This window comes from Protopterus annectens, chromosome 3.part0 (genome assembly GCF_019279795.1).
Source record: "Protopterus annectens isolate FY-2018-M chromosome 3.part0, PAN1.0, whole genome shotgun sequence".
In the NCBI taxonomy this organism is placed as follows: domain Eukaryota; kingdom Metazoa; phylum Chordata; order Ceratodontiformes; family Protopteridae; genus Protopterus; species Protopterus annectens.
This window is the reverse complement of record NC_056731.1, coordinates 542,373,180-542,390,928: the sequence shown is the minus strand read 5'-3', so window position 1 is coordinate 542,390,928 and position 17,749 is coordinate 542,373,180. Positions and strand designations below refer to the sequence as shown.

At 44.2% G+C, this 17,749-nt stretch overlaps 1 protein-coding gene across 20 annotated transcripts in view; it reads right to left on the bottom strand.

The window, feature by feature from the left end:
- CLASP2 (cytoplasmic linker associated protein 2) overlaps positions 1–17,749 on the bottom strand; it is a 7,203,062-nt gene that overhangs the window by 354,622 nt on the left and 6,830,691 nt on the right. For all 20 annotated transcript variants that reach the window (XM_044064956.1, XM_044064947.1, XM_044064955.1 and 17 more), the window contains one exon: positions 13,438–13,566. In XM_044064956.1, the coding sequence (XP_043920891.1) occupies positions 13,438–13,566 (129 nt within the window). The remainder of the gene's footprint in view (positions 1–13,437; positions 13,567–17,749) is intronic.

Genomic DNA, 17,749 nt, shown 5'->3' with positions numbered 1-17,749 from the left:
AAGCAAATATACCATAGAAGGATAACCCAATCAGGTTGTATGAAGAGGGGTTAGACCCTAGGCCTTTACCAAGAGGGGAAGGAGGGAGGGAAACCTGTACTGCAGCTGTATTAGCACTCGAACATCTACATTTATGGTAGGTACAAAACTGTACTATGTTCATTGTGCATACAGCTGCAGTAATCACAGATGGGTAGAATCCCAAAGCTACGCACAGGGTGGTAGGCACTAGGTGGAACTGGGATGAGCCAGAATGCCCTGCAACACAGCAGTGGCAAAGCCTGCTCTATTTTTGGAATATAAAGGCAGGTGGTAGTGTTTTGTGAAGGTATGCACAGAACTCCAAGTGGCTGCCTCCAAAATATCTTTGGTAGGAACTCCTCTAAGGAAGGCTGTAGAGGTAGCTGTGGCCCTGGTGGAGTGGGATCTGATGCCTGCCGGGACAGATTTTCCATGATAGGAGTAACAAAACCGTATGCAGTGGCCTATCCATTTTGAAATTGTCTGTTTGGTAACTGGCTTCCCTTGAGCTCCTACAGCATAGGACACAAAAAGTTGTTCTGATCTCCTGAAGGGCTTTGTTCTGTCCAAATAATAACGTAGCTGTCTATGGATGTCTAAGAAGTGTAGCAGCTTTTCCCCTTTGTTTTGAGGATTGGGGTAAAAGGTAGGTAAGTGTATGGCTTGATTTAAAGCTACCCTGGATACCACTTTAGGCATAAATGACGGGTTGGTTCGAAGGGAAACCCTGTCCTGATGGAAGATGAGAAAGGGTTGCACAGCCATGAGGGCTTGTAGTTCCGAAACCCTACGAGCTGAGGTAATGGCCAGAAGGAAAGCTGTTTTCCAGGACAAATATTGCAGATCTGTTGAGGCAGCTGGTTCAAAGGGAGGCAATGTTAATTTTTCTAGAATGTAATTAAGATCCCAGGCTGGTATTGGTTGTTTCCTTGGTGGGCTTATATTCTTAGCCCCTCTGAGGAACTGTCTTAAGAGTGGGTGAGAGAATAAGGGTGGATCCGTGTTGAATTCTGCAGAAATGGCTGAGGCATGGATTTTTATGGAGGAAAATGAAAGTCCACTGTTCAGCAGCTCAGCTAGGTACTGTAATACCTGAGGCAAATTCAGTTTTCTAGGGTCCTGGCCTTTTTTCTCATTCCAAGAGCAAAACTGTTTCCATTTTGCAGAGTAAGCCTTTCTAGTAGATGGCCTTCTGGCCTCCAAAATGACATCCTGCACCTCTTTGGAGAGTAGGGTCTGTTGTGGTGTTAAGGAATTTTCCATGCAGCGAGATTGAGTGTTTTCAGCTGACTGTGAAGAGTTTTGTAGCTGTGCTGAGTCAGCAGAAGAGGCAATAGAGGTAGGGACCAGGGAGGAGTATGTGTTAGGCTCCTCAGGAGTGGGTACCAGTGTTGCCTTGGCCAGTCTGGAGCAATCAGTATCATTTTCGGTCTGTCTACTCTTGCTTTCAATAGCACCTTGGGCAGAAGAGGCAGAGGTGGGAAAGCATAAACTGTCCATGCTGTCCAACTGAATGAAAGGGCGTCCACTCTCCAGGCCTTTGGATGAAAGGTCCTTGAACAAAACTTTTCCAATTGATGACTCCTGTGGGAGGCGAAGAGATCTATGTCTGACCTCCCCCATGCTTGGATTATCTTTGTAAACACTTGAGGGTGCAACTTCCATTCGTGTGGATCTGTCATATTTCTGCTTAGATTGTCTGCCAGCGTGTTTTCCAAACCTGGCAAGTACTGTGCTTGAAGCTCGATTTGCCATTCCAGAGCCAAGTTCCAAAGTGTCATGGCTAGTCTGCACAGGGGGTATGAATGTGTTCCTCCTTGTTTGTTTATGTACCACATTACTGTGGTGTTGTCTGTTCTTATCAATAATTGTCCTGGATGCAGGAGGTCCTTGAAAGCTGTAATTGCATTTATCACTGCTAGCATTTCTTTTTGATTGATGTGAAGGTGCTTTTCCTTTTGGGACCATTTGCCCTGAATGCACCTGTCTGTCATGTGCACCCCCCAGGCGTAATCTGAGGCATCTGTTGTGATGACTTGATTTGCTTGAGGCTTGCAGAATGGTAGACCTGTGTTTGTTTGACATGCTTGGGCCCACCATAGAAATTCCTGTTGCAAACATGGAATTATTGGTATTATTGTTTCCAAACTGTGGCTGTGTTGAGACCATAGTTTTTTTTAGGTACCATTGAAGTTTCCTCATATGCAACTTTGCACATGGGATTAAAAGAATGCAAGATGCCATGAAGCCCAGAGCCTGCAGGATTTTCCTTGCAGTAAGCCTGGTATGTTTTGCTAGTATTTTGAAGTACTGAGTTAGTTGCCCCTGTTTTTCTGGCGTAAGATAGGCCACCTGGGTGTTTGTGTCCAAGTTGGCACCCAGGAAAGTTATTTTCTTAGATGGTGTTAGCCTGGATTTCTCTTTGTTGACTGTGTATCCCAGAGACTGCAGTAACCGTGTTACATAAGCCAGATGTTCCAGAAGTATGTGCTTGCTGTCCGCTTGGATCGGGCAGTCGTCCAAATAAGGGTAAATTTGTATCCCTTGAAGCCTGCAGTAGGCAATTACTGATGCCAGGCATTTCGTGAATACTCTGGGCGCAGTAGATAAGCCAAAGGGCAATGCAGAGAATTGATAGTGGATTGAACCTGCAAGAAACCTGAGGTATCTTCTGCAGCTTTGTCTGATTGGGACATGCAGGTATGCCTCCTTGAGGTCCAATGTTACCAGCCAAAACTCCTTGCCCAGCATGGGAAGAAGCTGCTGTAATGTGAGCATCTTGAATTTTGGTACGAGTAAGAATGTGTTTAGGATGGATAAGTCCAAAATGGGTCTCCAGTCGGTTCCTTTCCTTGGTACCAGAAATAGCCTGGAATAAAAACCTTGACCTTGTTCGTGAGTAGGTACCTCTTGAATAGCTTTCATGTCTATGAGCTTTGACATTTGTAGTTGTGCCTCTGCCCTTTGATTGTGTGGCAGGTTTGGCATGCCTCTCATTTTTGGAAGAGTGTGAAAATTAAATCTGTAGCCTCTGTTTATAACATCCAGGATCCATTTGTCTGTTGTGACAATATGCCAATTTCTTGTAAATAATGCCAGCTTTCCTCCCAAGGGTGCTGCCAGCTGAGACTTGCTTGGCATGGAAAGGAGGAAGTCATTGGGTTTGTTTCCTGTATTGTTGTGCACTGTCTTCGCCACCTCTTGGTGCTGGAGTTTGCCATTGGCTGCCTCTATATGATCCTTGTGATTGTCCTCTGCCCCTTGTGCGCCTGTATCTACCTCTTTGGGGCTTGTCCGTGGCTGGAAAGGACCAGTTTTAGAAGGCCAATTTCTGCTAAAAGCGTGGTGGTTGAACCTGTAGAAAAGCTTTGACAGTTTGCATAGATTTGGCTTTTTCTTCCATTTTCCGTAATATCTCCTCAGCATTGGTACCAAATAGCACATCCTTTTGTAAAGGAGCATCTAGAAGTTTAGCTTTCACATGATCAGGCAAGATTTGTTCCCTAAGCCAGGCATGTCTACGAATGACTGATCCTGTAACAGCAGCTCTACTTGAGGCCTCTAGGGCATCATAGCCACATTGTAAGGTGTGTTTACCCACTTGTTCTGCACTATGCATCATATCCTGCAACTCTTTCAAATCTGGTTGTTCAGGTTGAGACATTTTATTTCTTAATTGTGATAACAGAAACTGCTGATATTTAAGCATATGAAACTGACAATTTAAGGCCCTCATGGCTAGGGTGGCCGAGGTATATACCTTTTTTCCCCACCTTTCTAAGGATCTTGACTCTCTTTCGGAAGGTAGTGGATTCTTAGCAGTAGAGGCCTTCATTCCCTTGGGGCCTTGAGAAATGGTTTCAGGGTCAGCATTATGGCTTTTGTAAAGAAATTGGTGAGAGTTAGGAACTCTGTAGTACCTATCAGGCTTGACTGGGGCAGGAGGTAGGGAATCCAAATTAAGGCAAGCCTCCGAATAAACATCATCAAGCATGTCCAAGACAGGAGGTATCGCCAGAGGTCTGTGTTGAGGTAACAAAAGAAATTCCCTAAGTCTTTTCTTGGAATCAGAAAAGTCTTGGCCTTCCCAATGGAAGTGTTCCCTCAGGGTGTGCAAGGTTTCCCCAAAAGAAAAATCCTCAGGAGGAGATACAGAAGGAATGGACTGCTCTGCATCAGAATCTTCAAAAGGGGAGTAAGATTGTTCCTCTACATCAGAATGTTCTGAAAAAATGGAGCCCTGATCAGTAGAGGGAGAATCTTCCTCCACTCTGGGTCTCTTGTCTGGAGGGGGTTGGGAACCCCTGATAAGAGTAATTAAATCCTCAGCCATTTAAAGCATCTGCTTTTTAGGCATGGGGCCTGGAGATGGGCCCTGTGCAACAGGCCTCTTGGGATGCCTGGCTGATTTGGACTTAGTAAAGGCCTTAATGGAAAAGGAAGATGAGGGTCTAAAGACACCATGGGTGGAAGTGGACCTGTCCACATTAGGAGACTCAACGCTCACAGTGGCTTCGGTGGTTGTAGTCTGGGTATGGGCCGAAGTACCTGCGGTCTCGGTTACAGAAGACACCGCCAAAGAAGTGTCGTCGGTAGTCAGGGACTGCATAGGCGTCTCGCTCAGAACCGGACCACGTGTAGCCGGTTTTGGCGTGGTGTCGGTGGGGACCGTGGACCTCGCATGTCGGTCTTTGTCCTTGCGTTTTTTGGATAAAACGGTAGTCGGAGTCTCCGACGACATTTTATAATCAAAGGCTTTACCAAAAAAGTGTTGGGCGAACTCCGCCCGACGCTTAATAGTGCGTTTATTGAAAGTAGCGCAAAAGCGACAGCCCGAGACGTTGTGGTCTGGGCCTAAACAAGGTATGCAGAGGGAATGGAAATCCTTATGCGGTATTTGCTTCCCACAAGAAATACAATTGTTAACTTTTTCTGACATCGATCTGAGGCAAGAAAAGTTTCCCCAACGGGGTACTTAGCTTTAATGAAGACTTCGGTTTCCAATTTTTCGTAAATCCAGGAGCTGGCCGACCGGCACTTGCGAACTGCTTCTGCTTCGGGCACCGTGCGGCAAAAAAGATTGAAGAAAATAGCGTTGGCTGTGTCTTATATACACCTGCCTCACTGACGTCAGGAAAGAAAGCGACAACAACCGACGCCGGACCTAGACTTTGGAATTCGGCCGACCGAGGACCCGCCTGACGGCAGAGAACCCATCTGTGATAACTGCAGCTGTATGCACGATGAACATCAAGTACAAATATGACTCTGTCATTGTCCATGTTGGTGTGAATGACCTGAAACGTACCTCCCTGGACTACATGAAGAGAGACATGGAAGAGCTCTCCGATCTTGTAGCCCAGGCAGGTATGACCCTAGCCCTGAGTAGCATCCTGCCATCACCCAGAATGATACCGCAGTACAAGGACAAAATGACTGACTTCAACAATTGGCTAAGCTTCTGGTGTCATTACAAGGGGATCCAGTATCTGCCTGCCTGGGATGACATGGTTGACAGATCACGATGCTTTGCCAGAGATGGCCTGCACCTGTCACCCCTGGCATTCCGGATAGTGGCTAAGGCTCTTGCCGCCCCTATAGTGCCTTTTTTAGGCAAGGTTCAAATGACAAATTCACCACCATAACAGGAACAGGCAAGCAAAAACTAAGAGTAATGCTACTCAATGCTAGAAGTCTAAATCTCAAAATGCACTCCCTCGAGGCACTCCTTAAAATGGAGAACATCGATATCTGTGCAGTGACAGAGACCTGGTTCAAAGCTCCAAAGAGCACTCCTGCATTACCAGGCTATAACTCATACCACACTTTTTGGCCACCTAACTTGGACCGGAACACCAAAGGCGGAGGTGTGTCCATATTCTTTAAGGATATCCACACCTCCAAACTAGTTGCTCAGCATCCAAAGTTATCCAAGTGCAACTAACTCTGGGCAAAACTGCAATCCAAATTGTAGCTTGCTACAGATCCCCCACAGTGCTCCAGGATTCCCACTCCTCTTTTCTTGATATACTGGAAAATATTAGGGTTCAACCAAACACCCTAATAATGGGTGATTTCAACTACCTCAGCATTAACTGGGAAAACTACTCATGTACCAACTCCTTCACTCAACGCTTTCTAGAATTCATAAATTCCAATGCCCTGGATCAACTTATCCACACCCTCACCAGGGACAACAATATCCTAGACCTAGTCATTACCAACATGAATGACCGGTGTTCCACACCTGAAGTCAACTCCTCGGTCACATCCGACCATAAGCTAATCACCCTAAATATCCACATCCCGCCCCCAAATCCCATTAAGGAAACCATGGTAAAAAATTTCTCCAAAGCCAACTTCATGCTTCATAAGAGAGAAGTGGCAAACTTCATGATACCCATGCAGATGGACAATACAGTTACGACTGCTAAATCCTGCACAAATGCACTCTATAAGCACTTACACAAGTGCATGGATCGTGCTAACTAAAAAAGAACCAAGACTCTATCCTCCAAAAAAAGGAAGCCAATCTGGTGGTTCCCTGCCATAAACAAACTCTACAACAGATGACAGAAACTGTTGCAAAAGAGAGTAAAATCCCATGAGTGGAGGAGCTCCCTGGTCAGCCTCAGTAAGAAGCTGAGATCCCTTATAAGATCATCCAAAGCTAGCTACGAAAACAAAACTGCCACGGATTCTAGGGACAGCCACAAACCATTCTATAGCTATGTCAAGAATCTCAATGACAACACCCACATCTGCTTTGAGTTACAACACAACGGCACCAAAGTTACAGAACCAACTGATATTGCCAACATCCTGGCAGATAGGTTCAGTGCTAAATTTACCACCCTCTCACCCCCTAAAGGGCCCACATCTATACAGGAAGAATGCAGAGTCCCTGTAATCACAACTACGCAGCTAAAAGCTGCACTCTCTAAAGCCAAAAACACAGCATCCATGGAACCGGACAAAATCCCAGGCTGCATTTTACACGAACTTCAGAACGAACTGGCTCCCCACCTAAGCACCATGATCAATCATAGCCTCACATCAGGCTTTGTGCCCGCTGAATGGTGCAAAGCAACAGTTATCCCACTCCACAAAGGGGGAGTCACCAGTGATCCCAGGAACTATCTCCCTATTAGCCTGACGAGCCTAGTCTGTAAGGCTATGGAACGTATCATGGAACTCATAAACAAAGACATTGGTAACCTCCAAACTCTGGACCCCACCCAGTTCGGGTTTGTGAAAGGTAGATCATGCCTCCTGAACCTGATCGACTTCTTTGAGGCAGTCACCAAAGCTGCAGACGAGGGTAAGGTGGTTCACACAGCCTATCTTGACCTCGCCAAGACTTTCAATATCATCCCCCACCATTCTGGAATTATAGCTAAACTAACTAAACGTGGTAAAAATCCGTAAGTCACAAGATGGGTTTCCAACTGGCTCACTGACAGAATTCACATTGTAAAAGTTGCCGACTCCAAATCTGACTTCAAACCACTGACAAGTGGAGTACCACAGGGTTCAGTCCTGGGACCTCTCCTGTTTGGTATCTACTTCTCTGAAGTACAGGGTAACACCTAAGGCCTTTGGTTAACAAAGTTCGCAGATGACTGCAAACTAGGAGCCATAGCTGAGTCCCCAAATGATGTGGACATCCTACAGAAGGGCCTCACTGAGACAGTAGCCTGGTGTCAGAGCCATGGCCTCAAGTTCACTGCCAAAAATTGCACTGTCATCCCCTTTGGTAAAAACTCTGTACCCATGCACTACCACACAGGTGGCAATCTACTTAATGCCGAATGTGTGATAGGAGACCTTGGGACCCAGGTAGACAGTAGTCTCTCCGTTGATAATCACATTGCCACAGTAGTCAGGAAATCCTTCTACGTGGCACACCTCATCACAAAAGGGTTCTCATCCAGGAAAAAAAGAGGTCATTGTTCCCCTCTACTCAACACTCATTAGACCCATTATAGAGTACAATGCCACTTTTGGAATGTACCTCACAAGACATCTGTAGCAGCTGGAAAGGCCACAGAAGTACCTCACAAAGAGGATTACTGGCCTCAAACAGATGCCCTACACTGACCGTCTAAAACCCTCCAGCTTTACTCAGTAGCATATCGCCTACTCTGAGGTGATCTCTGCCTAACATATAAAGCTATGTCAAACCCAGAGCTGTTGGACATGCTACACCTAAAGAAATCCCAATCCCTCCGAGCTGCACGCTCTAGGGACCTAACCCTTGTCACCACAATAAGCAGGACATGCTGGAGAGATAGACTCCTGTCCCAGGGACTTCCCATACTCTGGAACAAGCTACCCATCTATGTCAAGCAAAGTTCCTCATTAGCACTCCAAGAAAAATCTTGATGAGTGGATGGGAAATAAGAAATGCACCCTGGGGAACACTTCTGTGGCTCTGCTCAACAGGGGCACAGGAAAATAACTTTCTTGGGTGGCGTAAGCCAGGGAACCTTGTTGGATAGGCTTACTTAGGCCCTTGGGCTGAAAGTCTACTACCTACTTATGAACCTAAGATCTTACTGTAATAGTAGATATCCTACTTCTCACTCACGTAGTATTCTTTATCTAGGGATATCCTGCCAAGGATATCCTAATGCCTGGCCAGCATACCAAAGCCTTTACACCTTCCAGGCATCGTATGTTAACTGTATGTCCTACATACTAGTCAAAAGGCACTTATGTGAGGTATAGATGCTTAATCCTCAGAACTGAAGTGCCCCCCAAAAAAACAGGGTAACCACAGAGAAGACAATAACATATACATCCACAAAGGGAAGAAAAGGAAGGAAGATAAAGGAAAGACCCCCCCCCCCCCAAGGCCAGAATGAGGACAGCAGAAAGTAATAGGGGGCAGGAGGGAGTGACAGGATACTGCAACAGTGAGAAATAGGACATGTACTACTACAGTAAGATCTTACACAACTGTACTATATCCTTCCTTATTATTGTTGCAGTATTCTTTAGTCTTGGGAGTGTATAAAAGCTACTGGAAAGTATGGGAGGAGATTATGGGTGTGCCCCACATGATTTGTTGCAGGACCTGTGGTAGTACAGGATAAGGGGAGATAGGCAAACAAAAACATCTCCTTCCAATAAAAAGACATGGTGTTCACTTTCCAAGCCAGAAGACTTGGCACTCTGATACAGAACTGAGGAAGTTGTTTGTTCAGAGGGGGAGGCAAAAAGATCTACCCGATGAGAGTACCCACCTCTGATGTACAATGTCCAGACACACCTTCCTGTGAAGCATCCATTAGTGAGGATTTGTCCTGGACCTGCTCAAAGAGTCTGCTGCCAGACAGTGCTCTAAAGGAATGTAAACCACTTAAAGGTACCAAGCATAATGAGCTAGCCTGCAAAGAAGGTAAGATTTTGTACCCCCTTGCTTGTTGATGTACCACATGACTATGGTACTGTCTGTAAAAACCTTTGCAAGGCCTGGAACCCAAAGGGAGTTAAAAGCCTATAGCACTAGTTTCCTTGATGTCGACATGGTCTCTCAGTTGTTGATGGGACCAAAGACCCTGAACTTTTGGTGGCTGGAGAATGCACCCGAAACGTGACAAGATAGATCTATGTACAGCTCCTGAGTAGGAAGTGGAACCTGAAAAGCCAGAAAAGGATTCAGGGAAACCTGATGAATCTACTAGTGTAGCTCAAGGTTGAGACAAGTTATGACAGGAAACGATACTCAGGTGAGTGGCAGTGCTGGAGCCAAACAGTCTTGAAATAGCACTGAAATTTCCTCATGTGGAGTTCGGCAAAAGGAACTATAATTAAATTAATAAAGAAGGACAAGAGGCATTTCTGTAAGAAGCCCTGCCCCGACCCCTGGTGCAATGACTGGTGTTTTTTCGAGGTTCCACATGGCAAACTGCATGGTCTCATGTGCCTCCAAGGGTACACATCACTCCTTACTCTGGGAACAGGTAAGCATGTCATGCCACTTCACTCCTCCACCTCCCTGCCTAGCTCCTCCAGTGTTAGGGCCACTAATCAAACCTCAGTAAACAAGGCTGCAGTCAGGGCTCCATCCTTCTGAGCCACAGAGCCAGGCATGGATATACACCGGCCCTTGGCCTTCACAAAGGTAAGGTGATGTTTCCTCTTTAAGAGGCTGGCAAGAAGCTCTTGGAATGTTTGAGCCAGCAGCATTTTCTCAGTGAATTAGGTATCCAGGACACTACTTTTGAATTTCTCCTTAAGGTAGGAGAAGCTCAGTCATGCATTCCTGTAAAGGAAGATCCCTGACAGTGTAGGACTGGCTACTTAATCTGCAGGGTCAAAATGGTGGCAAGTCATAGGGAAGTCCACCTTACAAGCCATAAAGAGGGTCTGAATGAGACTGTCCCTAAAACTAATCTCAGAAATGTCCTGTCTACAAGGGAGAACACAAATTTTACTAAGTGGAAAAAGATGCATTTTCTCAATTTTTAAAACAGTAGAGTTGTATACTCTCGCTGGACATTAACCCAAAGCTTTTGATGCCCTGTATACTGTAATCTGTGGGACCTTTACTGGTTCAAAGAGATCTTACAGAAGTGCACTCATAGTCTCAGAATTTATACAGGGCATCTGCCATCTTATTTATTTATTTATTTTTATTTATTTGAAGTTTGTTTGCCAGGATGGTCCATTGGGCCAAGTGAACCCATTTTCAATGGAGTCCTAGGGAGAAAAACTCCATAGGTACAATATCAAGTAACAATATATTAGAGTAATACAATAGCATAATGTCAGGAAAAGAATAAAAATAAAATAAAATAAAATAAATAAATCTTTGGTGGAGGGGGTCAGTGGAACAGAGCCAGGGTAACTTCAGGCTTCTAAGATAACATCTTTGATAACTGTCTCCTTGAATGTAGTGCACTGACCCTGGACTACTCCAACATCTTTGCCCAAATACACAAGTAGACATTTCTGGTTGGGAAGGACTGTAAAAGAATAAGGCTAGCACATAATGGACCTCCCTGAGTCTCAAGCCTGCCCAGAAGGCCATTCAGGGAACAGAGATGGTAAATCACTCTCCTTGGCTTTCAAGAAGAATGGCTTACAGATCCTCAGACTTCTTGCAGGAGAATGCAAAGAAAGGAGTCCTGTGTCCTCATCACCTCCAGTAATAAGCTTCTACATCATCTTCAGAATGTGATCTACATACATCTATACATACGTGTGTGTGTTTTATTTATACGTGTGTGTATATACACATATACATCTCATATATATATATATATATATATATATATATATATATATATATATATATATATATATATATCTTACATATATATAAAGGTTCATAGGTTCATAGCTGTGCATTAGGCTAATGACCCTGGAGCCTTTGCAAGTCTAGCTCATAGGATTACCCTGGCATCATGCCACCTGTTAAACATTTCCTGAACTAAATGATGCTATGTCCTATGAATATCTGAATCTGTAGTGTTCTGATATCAGCAAGACTGCTAGTAGGACAGTGGGCACTTCTCATAATGGTTCACAGGTGTGTACTAGGTTGTATGAACACATACACACACATATACATATTATATTGTTATTGGAAATGACTGATGGAGCCATGGAGCAAGGGCATGTGAGAAGAAGGTCTGCAGACGAGCTAATGTCAGCATCAGGTAGTGTTCTGTAAGGTTGTCATACGGCTCCTGCAAAGAATTCTACATGGAATCTAGGCCTTAAACTGCAAGCCTTGGTGGAAAGCAATCCAGTGGCCCTTTCTCCTTCCCAGGTCGACAAACTCTGCTGAGCCTGTGCTGTGTGTATGTGTGTATGGACGGTTAGGGGGGAATACAGCGAGTTGAGACTTCACTTTTAGGTATCCCTACTCTCCAAGATCAGGCCAGTCACCCTCAGCTCATGAAGTCGGGTTTGGGTAGTGCCAACACCTCAAAATGCACTGCTCCCAGGGATGGACCAGGGCTGTTTCTCTCCTATGACCCCCCCCCCCCTCATTTTTCACACTGACACTGCAAACAGATTCAGGGTTACATTCTCATTACCAAAGAAGAGGTAGGCATCATTGTAACCGAAGAGGACATTTTAGAAACAGACTTACCCCCAAGGAGGGATAGGTTTCTTTCCATCAACTTTGCTCCTTGCTATTTCTATATACACATGCACACACAAACAGATATTAAGATTACATTCTGAAGATGATGAAGAATCTTATGACTTGAGGTGATTAACGTATGGGACGTCCTTCTTTGCATTCTCCTCCAGGAAATCTCAGGATCCTGATGCCTAGAGTTACACAGTGGACCCTACACCTAGTCCCTAAATGAAGTGCTCTGAAATGCCACCATCTTTCTGGTTGAAAGGTATGCCAGAAGCTTTTCTCACTGGCTATAAGTGCCAAGGCTGAAGTGCTGGCACTTACAGTAGTGGTTGACACAGTGCTTCTCCCCAAAGCAATACAATGATACCCTGGGATATGTGGGACAATCTGACAGCACCACTGACACTTATTCAGTTCATAAGTAGGGAATGAATGCAAGAATGCTTGCCAAGGATTGAAGTGCAATCTGAATTGTGTGAGGAGAAAAAAAGACTTGTGTGCTTAGCAGTTAGGTATATTTATGTAAACAGTGCATGACATTCATGGCACTGGACAAGGAAGAACTTTTAAGAAAATTCTGCAAAATGATAACCGATGGGAAAGATAAACCTAAACACAAGCTTCATCAAGAAGGATCCACAATCTCACTGTGTACCTCCAAGGAAATAAAAAAAGAACTATGAACAGCTGTCAGAAATACAAGCTAGATAAAAATAATTTCACCCTGCTCCAAATGAACATGAAGCAAAAATTCCAAGATGATCAAGTCCTGGGGAAATAAGCAAATTAACTAATATCTCTAAAAGTAAGCTGCTGTATCTCTAGACACTCTGTTACACAGGCCAAATTTAAAACTCTACCAACTAAACAGATAAAACAAATAAAAGTAAGCAAATGATCACTATTTTCCAAAGTCCAGAAAAATGGAAACAGAATCAAACTGTTCAGAAAGTAAGTCTTGCCACAAAACAAAGTTGGATGCTGCTGGCTTACTTGCATACTGGCATAACAAATGTACATACGTGCTGTTCTCATAGCATGGATGTGGACTCACTTCTACATACACTGAAAGGCATCACTTACTGCCTGAAGGAAGCCTGCAAGGGTGGCATAGACAATGCCAGCAAAATTATGAACCAAATATATGTTTACATACAAAAGGGCTATGCTCATGTGTAGTGATTTACCACAGACAAAAAATGTGGAAATATCTGGCATCTACTGAAAACAGCAAAAACTGTTAAGCCAATGGTGCAAAAAAAAAAAAAAAAGCTGAAAACATTACTGATAAATGAAATACACCTTACTTCTTTATGAGGATCCTTGTGTGCTTCTAATGTCTTCATTACAGTAAGTTCAGCATAATTCTTGAATCTTGTGGGCTGATTCCTCAGAATTTCTCTCAAGACTCGTAGGGCTAAAGCTCTGATTGCATGCTGCAAACAAACAAAAAATGTATCTGAATCTATACTGCCCAGCAGCTGTAAATGAGTCCCATCAAAATACACTACTGAATACTGCCCAAATTCATTTGTCTATTCAAACAGTACGTGGTTTAAAGAAACACAATATCAGACAGAAAATGTCTGCATGCCCACCTAGACCACCAAGTTTCTGCTACCCTGAGACATTTACTTTAGAGATAGATTAATTCTTGGTCCCACTGATACAATTTTTTTAAACATTCTACCAAGTAGAACTTTATGGACTCCCTTAAGGTACTTAAAAGTTTCTTTCATGTTCTATTATCATTTCTATGCTACATTTATCAAGCTTTATGTATTTCTATTTTTTTTTAACAAAAACAAAATTTATGTACTTAGCATAACGATCCGTGTTGTCTATTTCCTTCTGGTTCAACCTGTGGGCTATTGGATCTGACACTGGCAGAATCTTCTAGACTTTAACTCTCTGGGCTCTGCCTCTCCCACCCACAATCCCCCACTCCCCAGCAGATACCTCAAATTGAGTTTGCTCCACTTTAATCTACCTCTAAATTACCTTACTCACATAAAGGAGGAGGACAAAAGACTCCAAAAAAAGGAGGCTAACTAGGCCATCCCAACTTGGTCATCTCATGCACCAGAATTAGCCAAAAAAGACATGCAGGAGGGGGAGAGGGTTAAACAAAACGCAGACAGACAAAATGCATCTATCATTATGGTAAGTATATAACTTTCATATCCAAGGTTTTTGTCTCTGTCTGGCTTCAACTTGAGGGACAGAGCCCCCAGCCACATAAAAATCCCTTGGAGGATCTACAGAAGGATATTTTGCAACACAATGGAGCCAAAGGCAGCTCTGGACCTAGACTGAAAGTCCCACTTGTAGTAAGAAACAAAGGCGTGATGGCTCACCCAAGTAGCTGCTGCACAAACCTCATCCAAGGGAGTTCTGGAAAAAAATGGTGTACAAGTAGCCACAGGTCTAGTAGAGTGAACCTTAGGTTTAGCATACAAAGTGTTGCCTCTCAAGTTGTAAACAAAGGAAATACTGTCTGACAACCACTTAAAGTCACTTTAGACACAGGTCTGCCCAATCTGAATGCCAAAAAGTAGACAAGCAGCTGGCTGACCTTTCTAAAGGCCTTTGTCCTGTCAAGGTAAAATCTCAATTGTTTATGCACATCCAAGGAAAAAACACAGGAAGGTGAATAGATCTATTCAAATTACTCTTAGAGGCTACCTTGGGAAGAAAGGAAGTATTGGTGCGGAGTGAAACACTATCTTTGTGAAACACCAGATAATGAGAAGAATCTAGAGCTTGTAGCTCAGAAACTCTCATGGCCAAGGTAGCAGTCACCAGAAACAAGGTTTTCCAGGATAACAACTTTAAGTCTAAAGTAGCAGAGGGTTTGAAAAGAGGGCTTGGAAGGACTTGCAATGTGAAAGGCAAATCCCAGGGATGGATGGAATCTTGAACAGGAAGACACAGAAGAAATGTACCTTTGAGAAATGCCTTGGAAAATTTTACAGCTGCCAAGGTAATATTATCCCTACCAAAATGAAAACTTGAAATTGTTGCCAAATGTACCTTGATAGTAGAGACACTATAACCTGAATTAAACAATTCGGCAAGAAAATCAAGAACAGATTCTAAAGACACAGAAAAAGAATCAAACAATTGAGATTCCACCAATAAGGCATGTCTCCATTTACTCAAATGCACTTTCCTAGGAGATAGCTTTTAGGAAGAGGACAATATATGCACAACACTATCAGACAGCATGGGATGACTGGTCATCAAGGGGAACTGTTGAAACCAGTCAGTTAACTTGAGGGACTGCAGGCTGGGAGGATCTAGACCTGCTGGATGAGAAATGAGATCTGGAATGGGATCCAGAACTCAAAGGAGGGTATCGCAGAAGAGGCCATAGAAAGGTGAACCACACCTGACAAGGCCAGAAGGAAGCTATGAGGATCATAGCCACTATGGGCTGCCTTCTAAAGAAACGTGACAATCAGGTGAACTGGAGAATATGTGTATAGGAGACCTGGGGGCCAATCATGCAGAACAGCATCTTTGGATGACTGCCCCTGAGGAGGGACTAAGGCACAACAGCTGTTGCATTTGGTGTTGGAGGGGGAAGCCAACAGTTCACAACACAGAGTGCCCCAGCACTGAAAGATTTAAACTGCAACTCTTGGATTCAGACACCACTTGTAAGGAAGAAGAATATTTCTGCCCAAACTGTCAGCCAGAATGTTGTACCTTCCCAGAATATGAATTGCAATCTGAAATGTTCAGACGAGATCGCCCATTGGCAAACTCTCAAGGCATCTCAACAAAGAGGAGAAGAACATGTTTGTCCCCTGCTTGTTCAGATACCAGACAATGGACACATGGTCCTTCTAGATCAAAATCACACTGCTAGGGAGGACATTCTAAAAGGCCTGAAATGCAGGAAGGACAGCCCTCATTTATAGGGCACTGATGTGAATGTTGGCTTTCACAGATGACCAGGACCCTCAAACCATCCTTCCTTCAAAATGCCCGCACCCACCCAAAAAGGGAGGTGCCCGTGGTGACTGTGACCACAAGATGGGGAAGAATGGTCTCCCACTGGTCACTAGTGCAACTATAACCACCAGTGAATCTGATCATGACACACCTTTGACAACCTGATGGGAAAGTCCACTGGATGAGTCAAAAAAGACCACTGCACTGTGAAAATCCATTGTGGAGTCCTCATGTGGTACCTAGCTAAAGAAACCAACCCTATCGGTGCAACCATGTGGCCTAAGAGTTTCAAAATTGTGTGAGCTGGGGGTTTTGAAAGGGAAAAGTACAGCTATTGCCTGGGACTGCAGGTTGAGTAGTCTTGGAGCTTGGGAGTCTGGCAATTTAGTTGACGGTATCCATGTAGCAACTTATGAACTCTAATGTTTGGACTGGCTGTAGACTAGACTTGAAGTGATTGACAATTATAACTAAATGGCTGTACAACTGGAGTAAGATATCCCTTCTCATGAGGGCAGTGAGGAACCAATCATCCAGGTATGGGGTGGTGGTGAGACCGAATGGCAGGGCTCTGCAATGTTAATGAACGGCTCCCAGCCAGAAGAGCAGAAACATCCTAGAGTGCCCTCTCTATCTTGATAAAATATTAGGTAGGCGTCCATGAGGTCTACTAAGTACATCTAGTAAGTACATCCAATCATCCTTCCTCAGCAGGGGGTAGAACAGACTGCATTGCGACCATCTGGAATTTGGTCTGTTTCATAAAGGGAATAAATTTATCAAATCTAAAATAGGTCCGAGGTCCCTGTTCTTCTTTGGTGCCCAAAAGAACCTTGAGTAGACCCTGGATCCTTGTTGGTGTGGTGAGACCTCATGGATGACTCAATTTACCAAAAGCTTCTGAATCTCTGCTGCTGCCAACAGTCTCTGATTTGGTGGAATGTCTGGGATGCTTGTGAGCTAAATTTGGAATTTCTAATAAGGGAATGGTATAACCTCTGGATAATGGCAATCGAAAGGGGTGTTAACAAAAGGTGTCTTGAGGCAATTTGCAAAGTTGAGCAGCCACATCCAAACATGGTGCTGCATGGCAATGCTGGTGCCAGACACTCAGGACACTCCATTAGCTGCATTAGAAATGAGCCACATGGAAACATTGGCAGTGGGCTGAAGAGTAAATAGTTGAGTCTCCAGTGTCTTCTAAATCTTCAGAAACTACTGTGTCTTAATACACTTCAGCCACAAGGCTTCCCCGAAGCCTTGTCAAGTGTGGAAAGTAGTTCAGAGCCCTCAAAAGCAAATTTCAGTGAGGCTGACAATCGCTTCCTTAGATGATGGAAAGCCTGAAAATTTCTGTTCGATGGATGGACAGAGGAACTCTCCTTGGAGATTTCCTTCTTTGTGGTGGGTACCAGCATGATCGAATTCATGTCCAGGTCCATACTCCAGTGGCCAATCCTTGGGAGGAAAATAATTTTACCAGGCTTCTTGGGAATGGGCTCCAACATGTCAGGTTCCTTCTATTCTCGCCAAAACACCAGCTCTATTATCATGTCAGAAGGGGACCTACCCAGGGCATGGATGGGCCCACAACAAAGGCCTCCAAAAGTCCTTCAGAAGAGGGGTTTTGGTGGTCTAGCCACTGACTGTTGAATAGCC